At 39.4% G+C, this 17,278-nt stretch overlaps 1 protein-coding gene across 3 annotated transcripts in view; it reads right to left on the minus strand.

Moving 5' to 3' along the window:
• Positions 1 to 2,725: 2,725 nt before the first annotated feature.
• SMC4 (structural maintenance of chromosomes 4) overlaps positions 2,726 to 17,278 on the minus strand; it is a 39,909-nt gene continuing 25,356 nt past the window's right edge. For all 3 annotated transcript variants that reach the window (XM_081910742.1, XM_081910741.1, XM_081910740.1), the window contains exons 12-24: positions 16,302 to 16,487; positions 13,504 to 13,665; positions 12,717 to 12,942; positions 12,552 to 12,631; positions 11,820 to 11,972; positions 10,951 to 11,077; positions 10,210 to 10,399; positions 7,982 to 8,126; positions 7,115 to 7,288; positions 6,222 to 6,404; positions 4,832 to 5,064; positions 4,226 to 4,409; positions 2,726 to 3,189 (exon numbers count right to left, since the gene is read on the minus strand). In XM_081910742.1, the coding sequence (XP_081766868.1) occupies positions 3,013 to 3,189; positions 4,226 to 4,409; positions 4,832 to 5,064; positions 6,222 to 6,404; positions 7,115 to 7,288; positions 7,982 to 8,126; positions 10,210 to 10,399; positions 10,951 to 11,077; positions 11,820 to 11,972; positions 12,552 to 12,631; positions 12,717 to 12,942; positions 13,504 to 13,665; positions 16,302 to 16,487 (2,220 nt within the window). In that variant the 3' untranslated portion in view covers positions 2,726 to 3,012. The remainder of the gene's footprint in view (positions 3,190 to 4,225; positions 4,410 to 4,831; positions 5,065 to 6,221; positions 6,405 to 7,114; positions 7,289 to 7,981; positions 8,127 to 10,209; positions 10,400 to 10,950; positions 11,078 to 11,819; positions 11,973 to 12,551; positions 12,632 to 12,716; positions 12,943 to 13,503; positions 13,666 to 16,301; positions 16,488 to 17,278) is intronic.

A 17,278-nucleotide genomic window follows, 5' to 3' on the forward strand; every position in this document is an offset into this window, starting at 1 on the left:
AGAGTGGGGTAAGGGTCTATTAGAAATCTCACAGGATTTCTACCTTTATGGCTCAACAGAAGTTTGAACTTAAGTCAGTTCTAAGAAGGGCGCTGGAACATTTTCCTTATAAATACCTTAGAAGTGCCTCTTGGAGAGATTCAAGAGTAGACATAACCCCTGCAGGCAACAGCCCCATCTAAGTTCCAAGATGTCATGTCACTCTAAATGTGTGTTACAGGAAATGAATGTTCCTTTGGACAAGTGCATCACTGTTCTGGTGAATATGTGTGTCCCGCACTGATCATCTGAAGTTTTCAGCACAGACCTGGATGTGGATTGTATGTTTAAATAGGCACTGCTGCATTTCGTAATAAGCTATTCCATATCTATGGGGTGTTAGGCAAGGGGTTGTACTTCTGGTGGGGGACGTCATGCTCCTGGAGTAGTTTGCTGCTCTCTGCACTGTCCCTGCATGCAAAGACAGGCTGCAGTGGATTGAGCGGATGAGACCAATAGTGGGTCCAACGGTCAAGAAGGGTTTTTTGAGTTTTTTTGCATGTTGCTGTAGAGGGAGAATTGAGGGGCAAATGTGGCTCCTCAACCTGGGAAGGCAGCCCACCTGGGAGAAGGAAAACTAAACCCCTGCCTTGCAGAATACCGTATTGGCCTGAATATAAGCCTCACTTTCCCCCCAAATTCTAACCGTGAAAAAAAGTGCGGCTTAAATTCTTGACCTTACAAAAACTGGTTTTTATGATACTTATATTTGGGTGCAGCTTATATTCAGGCCAGTACGGTATCTGTGGGAGAAGGAACCACTCCTGCATCCATGTTGGTGCCAAATGTATTGCTCTACTTTCCTTTGGACCACATCACAAGAGCCAGATGGGAACTGAAAACTAAACTACTTAGTAGTAAACTAGTAGTACTTAGTAGTTTAGTACATCATTTGCCAATCTTACCACTTTACCATGTTTAGGACTTGGATATCTTGCCTAGTGGAGCAGTCCCTATGGGATTTATATTTTGGTTGTTCACCCACCACAGCCTTATGTAACTTGCACCTGTAATTTATTTCCTAAGAATTGTGGGGCTTTTTATTACGTATTCAGCTTCATGCTTTTAAAGTGTTAAAAAAAAAAAAAGAAGCATTGAAGTTATTTTTCCAGTTTTTCGGATTGCAGAATTTGTATTTTTCCATGTACTAATAACTTAATCTGCATTACAGCGAACAACTTTTGCTGACAATTGTCACATCTCTATCACAAACCTACTTCTGAAGGTATTTTAAATAAAATTTGAAAAACTTAACTTTGCTGCCCTTGTGTACCATTCGCATTATGGGGTGTGTGTGGAGGTGTTAAGGATTACATTTTCCAGAAAGGAGGATTCAGTCTTTTCAAAATCAGTTGTGCACATATAATGTAGTCAGGAAACATTCCACTTGGGAGACAGGCCTGTAAATTTCAGGTTCCCATAGACCAATGATCATATCCTTATCACTGGGTTGCAAAGGGTATACTTAGGGTAAAATGAACAAGTAGGAATTTATAAATGTTCTTGCCACTGGACATATATTGGTTACTTTGGGAAAAAATCTCATTGAAATCAGTAGCACTTAATTGTGCCATATGGGCCTGTATCTCAGATCTTTTAAGGTATCTAAGTCATCTAGGTCAAAAGAAAAAAATACATTCAGCAGAGGCTTAAATGTAATTAATACATCTCCCAGGAGGTGGAGGGTTGCCAACTATTCAGTGTCAACCAGGAGAACTGCACCACCTAGCTACAGCCTTGCACTACATGTGGTTTGCTGCATCTGCCTTCTTTCAAGAGTCACGTCTCCTTTCCCTGAGCCTCACCCATACGGCACAAGACCAGGGAAGAAAACATCTAGTGTTCAAAACAAAGTATCTTTTTATGGAACCTGTTTTGGTGGAGTTCATCCCATTCCCAACCAGAGGCAGAAAGGTTGGTGGTGTTAAGATATCCTCCAGCACCTCAACAATGGATTCTCATTGAGATTGAAGCCTGCAAGTAAATACAATCTCGTGGACCTGCAGGGTGTCATTAGCAAAAGTCTTTGTTTCCGGCCTGCGCACTGACCAGCATGGTTATAGTGGATGACCAAAAATTTTGAACTGTGCTTGCATATACCTTCAATTAACATTTTTATTAAAAACAAGAAACTAGAAATCTCATCTTCATATTTCAGATGTAGCCTCTGTACCCAGATAAACCTTCAGTTGCTCCAGGAGCAAATTGGTTTGGGTAGTGCAAAAAGGCTACACATTTATTTTGCTTTGGCAGAAGCTCCTTTTCCACTCTGTGTTAGATGAGGAAGCTAAGTGCAGGAAGGTATACCAGGAGAAAGAGGCCATCTCTCCTCAGGGATACTCTTTCTGTCACACAACAAAAATGAGGCTTGAAATGGTGCCTCTGTCCCATAAGAGAAATAAGCTGAAGTAAAATTTAAACGGCATTTTAACTTTCAATTTGAGAAATACACCTAGAGTGTTGCTGGAAGCCCTTCTATCAACCAAGGCCAGCATTTCTCCAGAAGCAGACTGCTGCAGCACAAGAAACGCTGGAGAATACAAGCAACTTTGCAACCTTACAATGGTAAGGAGGTGAGGGCTTCTGCAACTGTATGTATATGTAATATGAACCTATAGTTTCCACACATTTCAGTTTTCTTTAGAAGTTGGTATATATGCAGGAATACAAGGAAATCACACCTCAGTCAATTTATGATTTTATTTTAACAAATAAAAACATTAAATGCTTTAAAAACAATTATAGGCTTTACCTCAAAAATAAAGTGTACTGGCATGGAATGGTGATTGCTAAGCACCACAGAGCAATGTACATCAAGTTGCAGTTTAGAACTTCCTTTTCTTTCTTTCTTTCAACATGCTAGTAGCTTTGAAAAAATTGCTAACGCATTTAAAAACACAAACTGGGGAAAAATGTGTTTTAGGAAATGTTCATTAGAAAAGTCTACTGGTTAAATAGAAGTCATTTCTGTATTCAGGAGCACCCTACAGAACCAAGTTCAGCAAGTCCTTTCAATGCAATCACTTTGGGATTTGTTGCAACACTTTTTGTGGTATTGTAAGTCTTGTAAATCCCAATTAGTCTATCCGCAATTTCAAACATGTTGTTTCTCAGAGAGATGATGATGAATTGTGCATTTTTTGTTTGTTCCTAGAAATTGAAACATATTTTCAATTAGGATTTGTAATGAGCCTGGCAAAAAAACACAATAGTTTCCCAGTTTTTTTCAAGCAGTAGTGCTAGTAATTAACAACCACCAAGACTAGTTCAATCTCATCCATTAGAAATATATATATATATAAATTAAAAATTGTCCAGTAGCACCTTAGAGACCAACTAAGGCTGTTCTTGGTATGAGCTTTCGTGTGTATGCATACTTCAAATACACTGAAACAGAAGTCACCAGACCTTTATATATAGTGAGAAGGTGGAGAGGGGTATTACTCAGAAGGGTGGTGGGAATGGGTGATTGGCTGATAGGTGTGGTAAACCTGTTGACAACTGTTAATGACTGCAATTGGTCTTAGAGGAAAAAGCAAGGGATGAGATGGCCAAAAATAGCTTTATCATGTACAATGAGAAAAGAATCCAATGTCTCTATTCAGACCAGGTCTCTCCATGGTTTTAAGTTTGGTAATAAGTTGTAATTCAACAACTTCTCTTTCCAGTCTATTTCTGAAATTCTTTTGTAATATGACAGCTACTTTGAGATCTTGTATAGAATGTCCTGGGAGACTGAAGTGTTCTCCTACTGGTTTCTCTGTCTTGTGATTCCTGATGTCAGATTTATGTCCAAGTAGGAGAACACTTCAGTCTCCCAGGACATTCTATATAAATCTCAAAGACCAATTGCAGTTGTTAACAGTTGTCAACAGATTTACCTGTTTGTGAGCTTGTGAAAAAAGCTGTTCTGGAGTAAAGGCAAGCGCAAACTGGGGAAGGCTCCAAGCAACTAAGATGTAAATTCAAAGACTTAATGACATTTTCCTTATTTTTGTGGACAGTACTGGGACTTAACCCTTTCCTTTTGGGTATCTTCACTTCAGTCAGAGAAACACTGCTCTTCACTGACATGCACCAGAAGCAGACATACCCAAGACCTTTTCTAATTATTTTACACAAAACTAGCATTAATTTGATACTACACAAAATGTAAAACTTGGATAATGGCTTCTGTCCTACTTACGTATATGTAAAATGCTACGATGGATACATTTTTAAAATCAAGGGCTGCATCAATTTCATCCATGAAGTAAAGAGGAGTTGGTTTGTAATGATGTAAAGCAAACACCAAAGCCAGTGAGCTGAGTGTCTTCTCGCCACCTGACAAGTTGAAAATCTTCTTCCAGCTTTTCTTTGGTGGACGAACACTGAAAGAAAGAGGAATATATTTATGAGCTTACAATTTACAATCTCCACAACCAAGCTTTTAAGCAGTGCTAAGCAGGTTAGAAGTATATGCTATATACATTATCTTAGCAATTTTACAACAGTGCTGTTTGGTAGAGCGCTATTATGCCACTTAAGTATTTTGAATTAGGATCTGATGGCTGCTCTATAGACAAAAAACAAGTTTAGTGAATTTTGTCTTAGTTCACAATCTTAACAACTATGTAGACCAGTGGAGGGGGCTACACTCCTTCTAATGCTACTAAACTATAATTTAGCATTGCATGTGAGTCAGCCAAGTTGGTTAATTCTGCAGTCAACATTTAATGAGCATAAATATACTACATATAAGTGGTAAAAGGACCATCAAAATACCTTCAAGATATTTACAGAAAATACCTACCTGAACATGATTCCTTCAGAGAATGGATCCAGACTATCTACAAGCTCCAGTTCAGCATCTCCTCCCAATGTAAGCATTTGATAGTTTTCCTTTAGTTTATTTGTTATTACATTAAATCCTGCCATAAATTCATGAAGCCTTTGTTTTCTAAGATCTTCTTCAGCTTCCCTAAATTTGTCTCTCATATTGGTTATTTCATCCAACTCTGCCACACGTTTCAAGTACAGTTCCTCCTAAAAATTGAAAATAAGACAAATGTGCATATTCAATATGACTCCTAAGTATTTCTGTTAAGGATCAGATAGATTTAAGTACAAAATTCTATTTATCCAGAATTTTAATATACAAAATGTAAGTTTCTGTTGCCATTGTGAACAGTGTTAGAAACTGAGATATGAAAGCTAGGAGCTAAATAGCACCTTAAACATAGGTTATGGGTGCAATAACGAAACGTCTAGGCTCTCTTTTTTAATAACAAGAATACAAAGCTGAAAATGAACTGCAGTTAAAATATTAAGTTCATTTTTCACATGGTCTAGTCCTTCTCTGGCCTACCCCACCCCCTAATATTCTTAAGAGGGTCCAGTCTTCAGCTTGTAGCTGGAAGTGGGGAGGCAGAAAAAGGTCCTCCTTTCCTTCCACTCTGCAGTTTTAATCTGAAATCTCAGGCGCAGGACTGCATCCAGAACTCAGAAACTGCTCATGCTAATGAAATTCCCTGTCACAAATTCCCTGGGAGTTTCGAACATTGATTATGAAGTAACTGACTTGTATGTTTGGCACCTGTGCAAAGGAAGGACATAAGAAGGCTGTCCTAGCATTCCCCTTCCATCAATTAATGCTCCATACAAAAAGTGAGAAAGAAGAGACTTTATGAGAAGGTATCTAGAAGTTGGGCTATACCAGGCATAGGCAAACTCAGCCCTCCAGAAGTTTTGGGACTACAATTCCCATCATCCCTGACCACTGGTCCTGTTAGCTAGGAATCATGGGAGTTGTAGGCCAAAAAAACATCTGGAGGGCCGAGTTTGCCTATGCCTGGGCTATACACACAGGTCCTGCTTACCAAACACAATGCACTCTCTTGGAAATCGTAGGTAAGCATTCACATAACAAGCCCACAATTTCCTTTGGAAATATTTCTGGTATGGGATTCATTCATCCAATCTCTTCCTGCTAAAGCATGCAAGCTGAAGTGAGCACTTGTAAGGAATCTATAAACTTTATAATTTCCTCAGGAAGTAATGCCACTTAGCTCTTTATAAGGAGAGGTTCTCTCAATGACAAACAAGAAATACTAGTCGAACAAGCATTTCAGGTAACAGTCTTGCCACAGATCTGTAACTGCTTATACGAATTCAAGATACTGGTTTTAAAAAAGTATGATTACCTTTTTGTTATATTCAGCAATGGCACCCAAGTTTGGTTTCATTTCATGACATTGTGCTTCTAAAAGAGCTATCTGATTGGTTACAATATCCGGGTTTCTTATAGCCTCAAGTTCTTCCTGGCTGAGCACTGCAAGTTCTTCTACTTGTTCATCTTCCAGAGAATGCAGTGATATTTTTGATATCTAAAATACATTTTAAGTAATTAATGAACAAGTCATATTCACATTTCTACAGCTACACTTTAAGGAACTTTCTTGTACCTTAACTGTATGTTAATAGAACAAGTTTGCATTCTTAGTCACACACCCATCTAGAAATTGTGCATTTTTATTTGATATTTTAAGATTTATATATGTAGTCACTTTAAAGGTTTTCTGATGAAAAAGCAGCCTATTGGTAAGAAATAACTAAACAACTTTATGATTTAACAAACTTGATTTAGGCACTATCTGAGTGTGATCCAAATAGGAATAATGATCCATTTCAAGCCAGAAAACAAGACAAAAAAATCTTGGATAGTATGGAGTTTTAACTATACCAAACAGACATTGTAGCAATGCAAGGCATGTGCTCCCTATTTTACAGGACACTGCAGAAATTAAATTGTTTCCTTAAAAAAATAAGCCAGCAAAAGTGGCTCTAGATAATAAAGAGACTGGGTGGGATATGAAAATAGTATACTCTTCCATGAGGCATAGTCCGTGACTTTTATAGTTTTTTCAGGATCTTTGTAGTTTGCTGTATGATAGATAACATGCAATATAAAAAACAAAAAAGCAAAGAACCCATTCCTGCTATATTACAGGATTGGGAAAAGCAGTAAAAAAAGGTTTTCCCCAAAACATAATATTATAGTATTTCTTAAAATAGTAAGGTATTATAAAGTGTTTACCTCTTTTTGCCAATATTTAATCTTTGATTGATGCTCCGCAATGTGGCTGTCTAGCTGTTCAATTTTAAGCCTAATATTAAGAGCCTCTTTTTGAAGCAAATGCTCTTCATCTTGGATAGCTTTAATTTTCTGAAGCATAGAGTGGTGTTCCGCTTGAATCTCTGGCAAAGACTCCTAAGTAAAGATCATAGGTGGAAGTTTATTTTTTATTATTCAGTTACCGGAAAGGGTTTACATTGCTAGAGCTCCAATTTGTTCTAGATGCTAATGTTTCTTTAAAATGTGAAAAAACACAGGTAATACCCATCATCAAAATAATTGTCCAACATAACCGTTTGGAAGGTCAAATGCTGCAGGGAATGTTTTAGCATAGTGGCAGCAGGTGTTAACAAAGGGGCAGGGAGGGAGGGAGGGAGGGAGGGGGCCTCTCTGTGCAGCCTTGTGTTGAGTAGCATCAACTCAGTGACATGTGGAACACCAGCTTTTCTCACCAACTCTGAGCTGTGCAAAGGACTGGTAGTACACTAATGCCTGGAGAATGAGGGAAAAGTCAGCTTTTTTGTACACACACCCCTTACAAACACACGTTTTTCGACTCTGAAGTGATGCATATAGAATTATTACTTGGAACAGGAAGAGTAATGCTTTTAAGTGTTAATAGTAAATTCTCTGGAGTGAACAGCGCCTCATTTTTATGCAATATGAGCGTACCATTAAAATGATATAAATAAATTGAGCAATTGGATTTTATTATCACATACATTAAAACTCTACTTGTACATCACATACATTTTTAGTGTTAATACACTGTTCTGCATCTTTTAAAACACACCCTATTTAAAGAATGTAAGTTAGCATCATACATACTTCAGCTTCTTTGCTGTCATTCATAACTTTAGCAGCTTTTTCTTCTAGTGTATTCAGCTGTTCTGTTAAGTCTTGGAGGGCTTTTTTATTCTCTTCAATTTCCTTCTCAGTGTGGAGAACAGCATCTTCTGATTTATTTAGGTTTCTATCAAATACAATACAATAATAAAGTAGGTAAGAAGCCTCTACTGACATTAAAACCTTGAGTATAAATCAAATTTTAAAATGGAATATAAAACAAAATATTGACATTAGAAGACTGTGATATGATGGCCATCTTTAATTATTCAAAGGGATGTAACATTTCCATTTCGAAAATCTGTTTTCATTATGAAAAATACACACCACAGATTTTAAGTTTCTATAGAGTGAAAGGACTGGAAATATAACTAACTTGCAACTTCTGTGCATTTAACTTGTGCAACTGCAGCGTTACGTGCTTGGCAGCTGGTCAGCTGAAATTGCACAAAATGAACACATGGAAGGCAGAGAATTAAAAGCTCTTTCTGCATAGGGTTCTCATGGCAGAGCTTCACAGCTCTCAGACTTGCTTATCAGGCTCTGGGAAGAAGCTTCTCAAAGCCTGGTAAGCAAGGCAGTGCAAGGCCTGCTCAGTGCGCCTGCTTCAGAAAGGTAGGGATGGTCATGTGGGGCTGCTTCCAAAGTTGTTCTGACTATATGCAATTTCTGGAGACTACTCACCTACGTTTTCCTACTTTTCTATCATTTCCTGTGATACTTATTTCCTACCCCATTGTCCATGGATTTCCTGACACACTATTTCAGTGGCTAAATATAGTGGTACCTCAGATTAAGAATTTAATTCATTCTGGAGGTCCGTTCTTAACCTGAAGTACCACTTTAGCTATAGGGGCCTCCCGCTGCCGCCAGAGAACAATTTCTGTTCTCATCCTGAAGCAAAGTTCTTAACCCGAGGTACTATTTCTGGGTTAGCGGAGTCTGTAACCTGAGGTACCACTGTGTATGATAACACACAACACAAGCACAGAATCTATTAGCACACAAATTAACATTTTAAGAATACAGTGGTGCCTCGCAAGACGAAATTAATTCGTTCCGCAAGTCTCTTCGTCTTGCGAGTTTTTCGTCTTGCGATGCACGGTTTTCCATAGGAATGCATTGAAAATCAATTAATGCGTTCCTATGGAAACCGCCTTCCCCCGACCTCTTCTGGCGGGCGGCATTTTAAAATCGCCCGGGACAGCGGAGGACTTCTCCGCTGTCCGGGGCGATTTAAAAGCCCCTGGGAAGGCAGGCAGGGGGGACAAAGACTTTTGCCCCCTGCCTGCCTTCAGAAGAGGTCCAGGACAGGCTTCGCGGACCTCTCCGCAAGCAGCGGGAGCGCTCCTTGCGGAGAGTTGCCAGCGCGCCCAGGCTTCGCGGCCCCGCCGCCGGGCTTCGGGACATCATTCCGATGCCGGGCGGCGGGGGGAGGCTTTCTCGCCCGAAGCCGGGCGGTGGGGGGAGGCGTTCCTGCCCCGCCGCTCGGCATCGGGACGATGCCCCGAAGCCGGGCGGCGGGGGGAGGCTTTTCCGCCCCGCCGCCCAGCTTCGGGACATCGTTCCGATGCCGGGCGGCGGGGGGAGGCTTCAAAAGCCGTCCGGGGGCTTTTAAATCGCCCCGGACAGTCCCGGGGCGATTTAAAAGCCCCCGGTTAGGCAGGCAGGGGGGGCAAAGACTTTTGCCCCCCGCCCGCCTTGGGAAGAGGTCCAGGACCTCTTCCCAAGGCGGGCGGGGGGCAAAAGTCTTTGCCCCCCCTGCCTGCCTTCAAAAGCCGTCCGGGATAGCGGGAAGCGCTTCCCTGCTATCCCGGACCGCTTTTAAAATGCTGGCGGTGGGGAGCAAAGCCTTTCGCCCCCGCCGGCCTTCCTGGACCTCTTCTGAAGTCCGGAGGGGGGGAAAAGGCTTTGCTCCCCACCGCCAGCATTTAAAAAAAGGTCCCCGAGATTTCCCTATGGGCTTTCGTCTTGCGATGCAAGCCCATAGGGAAAATCGTCTAGCGAAGCGTCGCAAAAACCGAAAAACCCTTTCGTCTTGCGGGTTTTTCGTCTTGCGAGGCATTCGTCTTGCGGGGCACCACTGTAGAAGCCTTTATTTTAAAAAGAATCAGCTACTATGTTGCTTGTTTTCTTTAAACACTATAATGAAATGAGTGTCCTGTTTATTTTTTATGTTGGTTCCAAAGGATATAAAATCTTTTCCATACCTATCTGCTGTCTTGATTGCCACCTGAGCTTTAGTAATAGCAGAAGAACATTGATCTATTTCCTTGTTTATCTTATCAAGATTGTCTTGATGACCTTTAAGCTTATTATTATTTATGTCAATTATGAGATTATGCAATCTCTTTATTTCTGTTTCCAATTTACCAGCCTTTACAGCAACTCTGTCATAATCTGTAAGACAAAAAAGACCAAAAAAACCCCACAACTTGATTAATATTTCTAGTGCTAAATATATAAACAGTATGGTATGAGCAAACTACGTGTTCAAATGTTTATATGTTTACAAGATTTATTATTGTGCAAAATAAATGTATACTTAGCTATAATACAATGAGTGCATTACTTCAATTGTAATTTCCTAAACAGCATTTGTTAAATTATTTGCTTTGTAGATTGAATAGTTTTCTTACAAGGAAAATCATCTATAACTACTAGCATCAGGCTTGTTGACTAACTGGAAAGGATAGCTTTACTGAATAGAAATACAATAGACTCCAAATTATTGAATCTCTTATTTGATTTCTAGCAGATAGGAGTGAGGGGCACAAAGAGGTAGGTTCAGAAAAGTGAAGTTTTTTATAGTGAGCAGACTAAAAGCTGGATCTGCGTGTACAGGTTCGCTCCCCCCACAAATGTGCCCATGGGCCAAAAAAGTGGGTGACCCCTAAAACACATCAATTATGATTCACCCTCAATTATATTTTACTGCAATGTTGACATACCTTCTTTGAAACAATGACATTTTCTCTCCATTTCTTTCTGCTTGATTTTGTCTGGAGCTGCAGCAATTACATTTCTTTCAAGTTCTTTAATCTGGATTTTTAAGTGAGCCTCTTGCTCTGACAAACTCTAAAGAACACAATTATTAATTACTATTAATTTCATTTGTGACACTATTCCTTATGAGGCATCAAGCAGTGATTTACAACACAATAAAAGCATATATAAAACACAATAAAAGCATATATAAAACATAAATACATAAAAATAGCTAAAACAGCCCACACCAACTAACATAATTATTTCAGGGGGTGTTTTAGACTGAAGGACTAACTCCAAGAAAGATCCTAACCTTGGACTTGGGAGACAGACCTTAACAAATAACTCTTAGATGAGAGCCTGTGCTGGCTCAGAATATAGGCAAAAGACCCCCAAGATAATTGCTGCCCACAGGCTTACCAGAAAACATTAGGTGCATTATAAGTTTTTAAGAACATTTTAATAGGGTGTACAACTTGCCTTTTGCCTTTTCTTTTTGGAGGCAATTTCTCTTCCCTATCTTAAACTAGTTTGTCTGGCCTGCCTTTTCTAAAATCTGTGGGTTTTTTTTTTAACATTCTCTCTGGCTCAAACACTCTTTTCAAAATAACTGCTCTTAACATTCTTCCATACAATGAAGGAACAAGTATCAACAGCCAAAGCTAAACAGCCCACTTTTCTATTGCCTGTGTTTTGAACAAGTTTTAAAATACCTGAAATCCTTCATATAAGATAGTATATTTAAAGGATAATCTCCATCAGAAGACATGACTGGTGTATCCAGAGCTAAGAGAAAAAGCAGTAAGGTATCTTTAGCCGAACTTATGATTACCTGAATGTTTGCACTGTACTTTCCTAACGTGTTCCTCATTTCTCTAATGCTCTGGTGCAATTTTGATATTGCTTCTTCAAGTTGCACTTTTTGTTCCTGAAACTGTGTTGCTTTTTGGAGATCCTTTTGCAGCTGAGATTCCATTTTATTTACCTAGGGGCAAGTTATAAAATGTAAAAAAAGTAATGTATATAACATGCAAATAAACCAGGGATGGGGAACCTATGCCCCTCCAGATGTTATTGGACTTCAGCTGTCAACAGCCTCAGCTAGTGAATGAACGTGGATGATGAGAGGGTTGTGTTTCAACATCTGGAGAGCCAACTGTTCTCAATACCAGACTTAAAAAGCCCCCAATTCATCAAAATATATTTCAGTGTTTATATGTCTAGACTTAATATAAGAAAAGCAGAGCTTTCAGAACCAACATAGCCCCTGCTAAAGGTTGGCTGAGGGTGTTACTATAGAAGTGCATCTCTGCTACCAAGCAAGCACACCAGTCCCAGAGGTCGCAGGGGCCAAAATAGGGCATTCCATGAGCGATGTTCGATCTGCCAGATTGAAAAGTTCCTTCATTCCCCATCATATCCACAGATTGTGCCCCTGACCACAGCCACCCTGGCACTAGAGGGGTATTTTCTGTCCCACTGATTTCACTTGGCAGGTAACCAGTAAAAGATTCTTCCCACTCCTCATTAGGAATCCAGAAGGTGTTAGAGAAAGCATACTAACCTCATCTTCTGATGTTTCAACTACAACAGAGGATCCCATTCTACCCTTCATTACTTTTCCTCCACCACCAGTCATTGTACCTATGGAAGGACCAAGAACAAATTAGCAATTCTTTATTTCCCATTCAAATAAAACTTTAACCACAACTTAAAAAAATTTAAATACCTGATTGTTCTATGATTTGTCCTTGTAAAGTTACAACTCTCCATCTCTTGTTTTTCTGGAAAGCAACCCTTGTAGCCTGGTCCAGGTTATTAGCTACCAAAGTGTCACGTAATGCAAAATAAAAAGCGCTGCGAACCTTCTCATCTTTAACTTTTACCATATCAAACAAACGAGGAATGTTTTCAGGAGTCTGGATTTTCCCCATGCTTTTCTCCCATACTGTCATCTGGAAGGATTAAAACCACCACAAAATCAGTAAACTAACCATCAAGAACTGCACAGGTCCTTGATATACCTCTTTAGTTTACTTTCATAGATCTTTGTTCATATTTTAATTGTTTTCAAATATTTTATTACAACAGTGCAATCATATACAGGCTTATTCAAATAAAGCTCACTGAACTCCATAGGGTTTACTCTCTAATAGGTGTTTGAACCTGAAGCACCATTTTTCCCTTACGTAAATCTATGTTATGCAGATATATAACTCCTAGTATGTATTTACTCTTATGTTAAAAACTGAGACTTTGTGATGTTTATTACAAACATGAGCTGTCACTAGTAAGACTATTTTAACAGGCTGTAATAAGATACTATTTATACAAATATACCTTACAGTATATGTACCCATCATATATAAAACAGTTTTACTATTATAAGCCATTTTAAAATCTAAAAAATGACACTGTAAAAACCAGCTGAACATAGTAATCTAAAAACAAATCTATATGCAACTTCGACTTATTCAACTTAAAAAGTTAGCTATTTAAAAAAAGTTATTACAAACCTTGTCAAGCCCTATAAATGTTGCCACTCCAATGTTTTCCTTCTTCAAAAATTTAACACATTCTTGAGCGGTATCCATGGTGTCGACTACAATGTGATCTAACGCTCCACATGATGATGAAATTGCAACATCATACTTCTCATCTATGGCTCCCAAGTCTCCCTAGTAGCAAGAAAAGAAAGCACTTAGGTTAGTAATATGAGTACCAGACATCCAGTCCTAAGCATAATTGCATGTAAGTCCCATTGGTTTTAATGGATCTCATCCCTTAACATAAAAGAACTTCTCATGTTGTCGTTTTAATGTCCTTTCAGACTGCTCCCATGATTTAGGGTAGAATTTAAGCAGAACTCTCTCCTGAAAGCTATGGGGGGAAAGATGTTAACTAAGAAATGATGACTCAGAACAAATGCGATGGGGTCGTATCTCAAAAGGCAGTTGCTCTAATTTGCATACTGTTCTGGCTAATCTCTCCTTAAAGTAGCTACACCGGGGCAAAATGCATAATAGGTTCACAGGGCACTTTGGCACTGTTTCTGTGAGCTTTGGGCAGATTGGGTACAGCTGGTCATGACTACAAAAGGAGGAAAAGTTGCAATTTGAACTTTGCCTGCAAGGAAAAGGACCCACAAGCTTTGTGGTTTTGTAATAAAACCTTTATTTGTTTGGTTTTACACCGGTCTCATGGTGTCATAGTTTCTGTCATCTGCCTCTAACATTTTAAAGGTGCAGCTTATTTGCAGGTGTGGCTTATATTCGGGCCAATACTGTAATGTAGGTGAATACAGAAAAAAGGTAGCTTGGTTACATCCAGAGATGCCAGACAAATGCTGCTGCCCAGTATTTTTGCATGCTTCCTTGAAGACTCAGGGAAGCTGAGTAAACTTTTCTTTAATTGGGAAATCAACTTTTGTCTTGGAGAGATGATTGTGCATGCAGTCTTCTCAAAAGCTGCCTCAGTGTCTTGGGTTTACCAAGTACGACAACTTCCCCTGCTAAATATTCTCACTAACAAAGTTAGCCTACTCAGATAAAGGAAGAGAAGAAGTACCACCACTGTGCATCTATCTGAAGGTTAGCTTAACATTGCCAGTGCAAGATCAGGTTGGGTAAACCTTGTAGCCCAAAGCAGAAACAGATCTTGGGGGAAAGCAGGTACCTCCCATAATTCAGTCTGCGTATTCACCAAGCTCAAACAGGCCATACATTATTAATATATAGGGTGATTGAAGAGAAAAAACACCTACTTCCCTAACTATAGATCTAAGAGAAGCTGAGTGGAATGACAAACTGCCAGAAAACGTTGGTCCTATTTATGTAAACCTTCATGGCCCTTCAGGCAGCTAAAGAGTTCTAGGCCTGCTCCAAAGGGTGGCAAGGATCTGGACAGCTGCTTGCGACAACCAATTATTGTTGTCTATGGAACCTTGATAGGACTGGGCATGAAAGCTGGGTCTGCCCTCAACACTACCCTATCCTTATGAAAAACACACAAGTGTTTTACAGTGGAGACTGGAGAAAGCATTCAGCTCAGATACCCTGCAGGAAGAGGTGATAGCTACCTGGAAATAGATTTTAAACACTCTTAGGGGCACTGTCATAAATGATTCAAAGGCGGTTTCTGGAGAGCTGAGAAAACCCTGTACAGTGGTACCTTGGTTCTCAAACTTAATCCATTCCGGAAGTCCGTTCCAAAACCAAGGCGCGCTTTACCATAGAAAGCAATGCAAAACGAATTCATCTGTTCCAGACTTTTACAAACAATCTCTAAAACAGCAATTTAACATGAATTTTACTATCTAACGAGATCACTGAGCCATAAAATGAAAGCAATAATCAATGTGCTGTACTATAAAATAAATAAGACAGTATTGTAGACGATAAAAAATAAAATTACTTTTCCCCCCCCTTACCTGCACTGCTGATAGTCATTGTTTGGATGGCGGGCTTTTATCCATTTCTGCAGTCACACAATCAATCAATCAATCAATCAATCAATAGCTGAACTGGTTTCCACACAGTCACAAAAACAAATTAACCGAAAAAGCCTCAAAAACAAGGACCAAACTTAACCCATTCCTGAAGTCCACTTGACTTCTGAAATGTTCAAAAACCAAGGCGCAGCTTCTGATTGCTTCAGGCACCCCGGAAACAATAGCCTACAGCCACATCTGATGTTCGGCTTCCAAAAAACGTTTGCAAATCGGAACACTTCCGGGTTTTCAGCATTTGAGAACCAAGGTACCACTGTACAGCTCTGCATTTCAGCACAGCACTATGAAGGAAATGTTTCAGCGACAGATATGAAATTGTAGATGAAGCCAACTAAAAAGGGATAGAAGATATAGTTGCTACGTATGTGTCTTTTGAGAGTGTTTACAAAGATCTTCCTGAAGGAAGAGAATGTCCTTAACTTTTGCTATCCAGAAATTGATCCCATTAGAACACCATACAATTCCATTAGAAGAACACCATGCAATAAAACACCTGGAGACAAATTGCTAAGCTGTACTAAAGGGAAGAGGGGATGTCTGTGAACAACGCATATGCTGCAACAGATGAATGAGAAATACAATAAAACGCACAACTAAAGCTGGCCTTAGAAGAATGGGAGCTTGAGAATGATGTGACTACTTCAAACAAGGCAGAATGCAAACTAAATTATGGGAGCTGCCTACTTCCCTCTAGTTCTATTCCTACCTTCAACCACAAAGTGGAGACATTACCCAATCTGACAACCTTTCACTGTCAATGGTAAAAAGAACAATACAGAAATGGCAAGAAAAATAAGAACTTACTAGTCTTCCATAAATTCCAGGGATTTTCCCAGACTTCATCTGTTGAAGTAAAACTTCAAGAACTCTTCCTCGACTTTTATTTATTGACAATGAGCTTCTTGCTTCTTCTACTTTCTGACGCAGATCTTGAACATAATTCTTGATGTTTGCTTCATCTTTTACAAGTTTATTAAGATCATTCTCTTTCTTAAACAAAAAGGCATTAAATTATTTTGTTTTTGAAGATTCCAGAAGTAATTCATTACAGAATTGAGATTTTCTAAATAAATGGTATTCCTCTAGTGACAAACTCCACTAGGCTGGGGTTCCCAGACTTTCTGGGTTAACAGGTGCATTTGAACTTTTAATGTCTAGGAGATGCCACCACAAATTTTCAGTCACAGACAAGCTACCATGAAAGGCAAGCTCAATTAGAAACTGCTCTTTTGCAAACACGAGGAGAAGCCAGTCTTCTCCCTATCTTTGAAGCTGCAAGGAAGATCGACTTAGCCATTCCCCCTGGCCCACTACTAGACTTTGAGTTGTTTCGCAGCTGTGGGACCAAAGTGCTTGGATAGCATTTTCCTCACAGGAATAAACTGGCAAACTGAAGCAAGAAAAATGGTGGAAATTGAAAGTCATTGCCTGAATGTGCTCAGGTGACAACACCCATCCAGCAACATATCCCTGGAAAGGGCAGGCAGAAACTTGCTTGAGACGGTGGGCTGGCAACTCTTTGTTTGGCCACCAGGACCAGCCAATTATTGTAAATCCCTGAATCTACTGCTCACTGACTCACAAATAATTCTGAATATGGTTAACAGTTTTAAGGGACACCATAATTATCACTTCTAGATGTCCTGGTGCAGAAGTTTCCTTATTCAGCCAGATCATGAAATATATCATTAAATAAAACTTTTTCACACTCATTATCTGCTTCCATGTTTTTGGCATGTATGACTATTTTAACAGTTCAATAGCAACTCTTTTCGACTTCT

The sequence above is a fragment of the Podarcis melisellensis genome (assembly GCF_964234715.1).
Source record: "Podarcis melisellensis genome assembly, chromosome: 5".
Lineage (NCBI taxonomy): Eukaryota > Metazoa > Chordata > Lepidosauria > Squamata > Lacertidae > Podarcis > Podarcis melisellensis.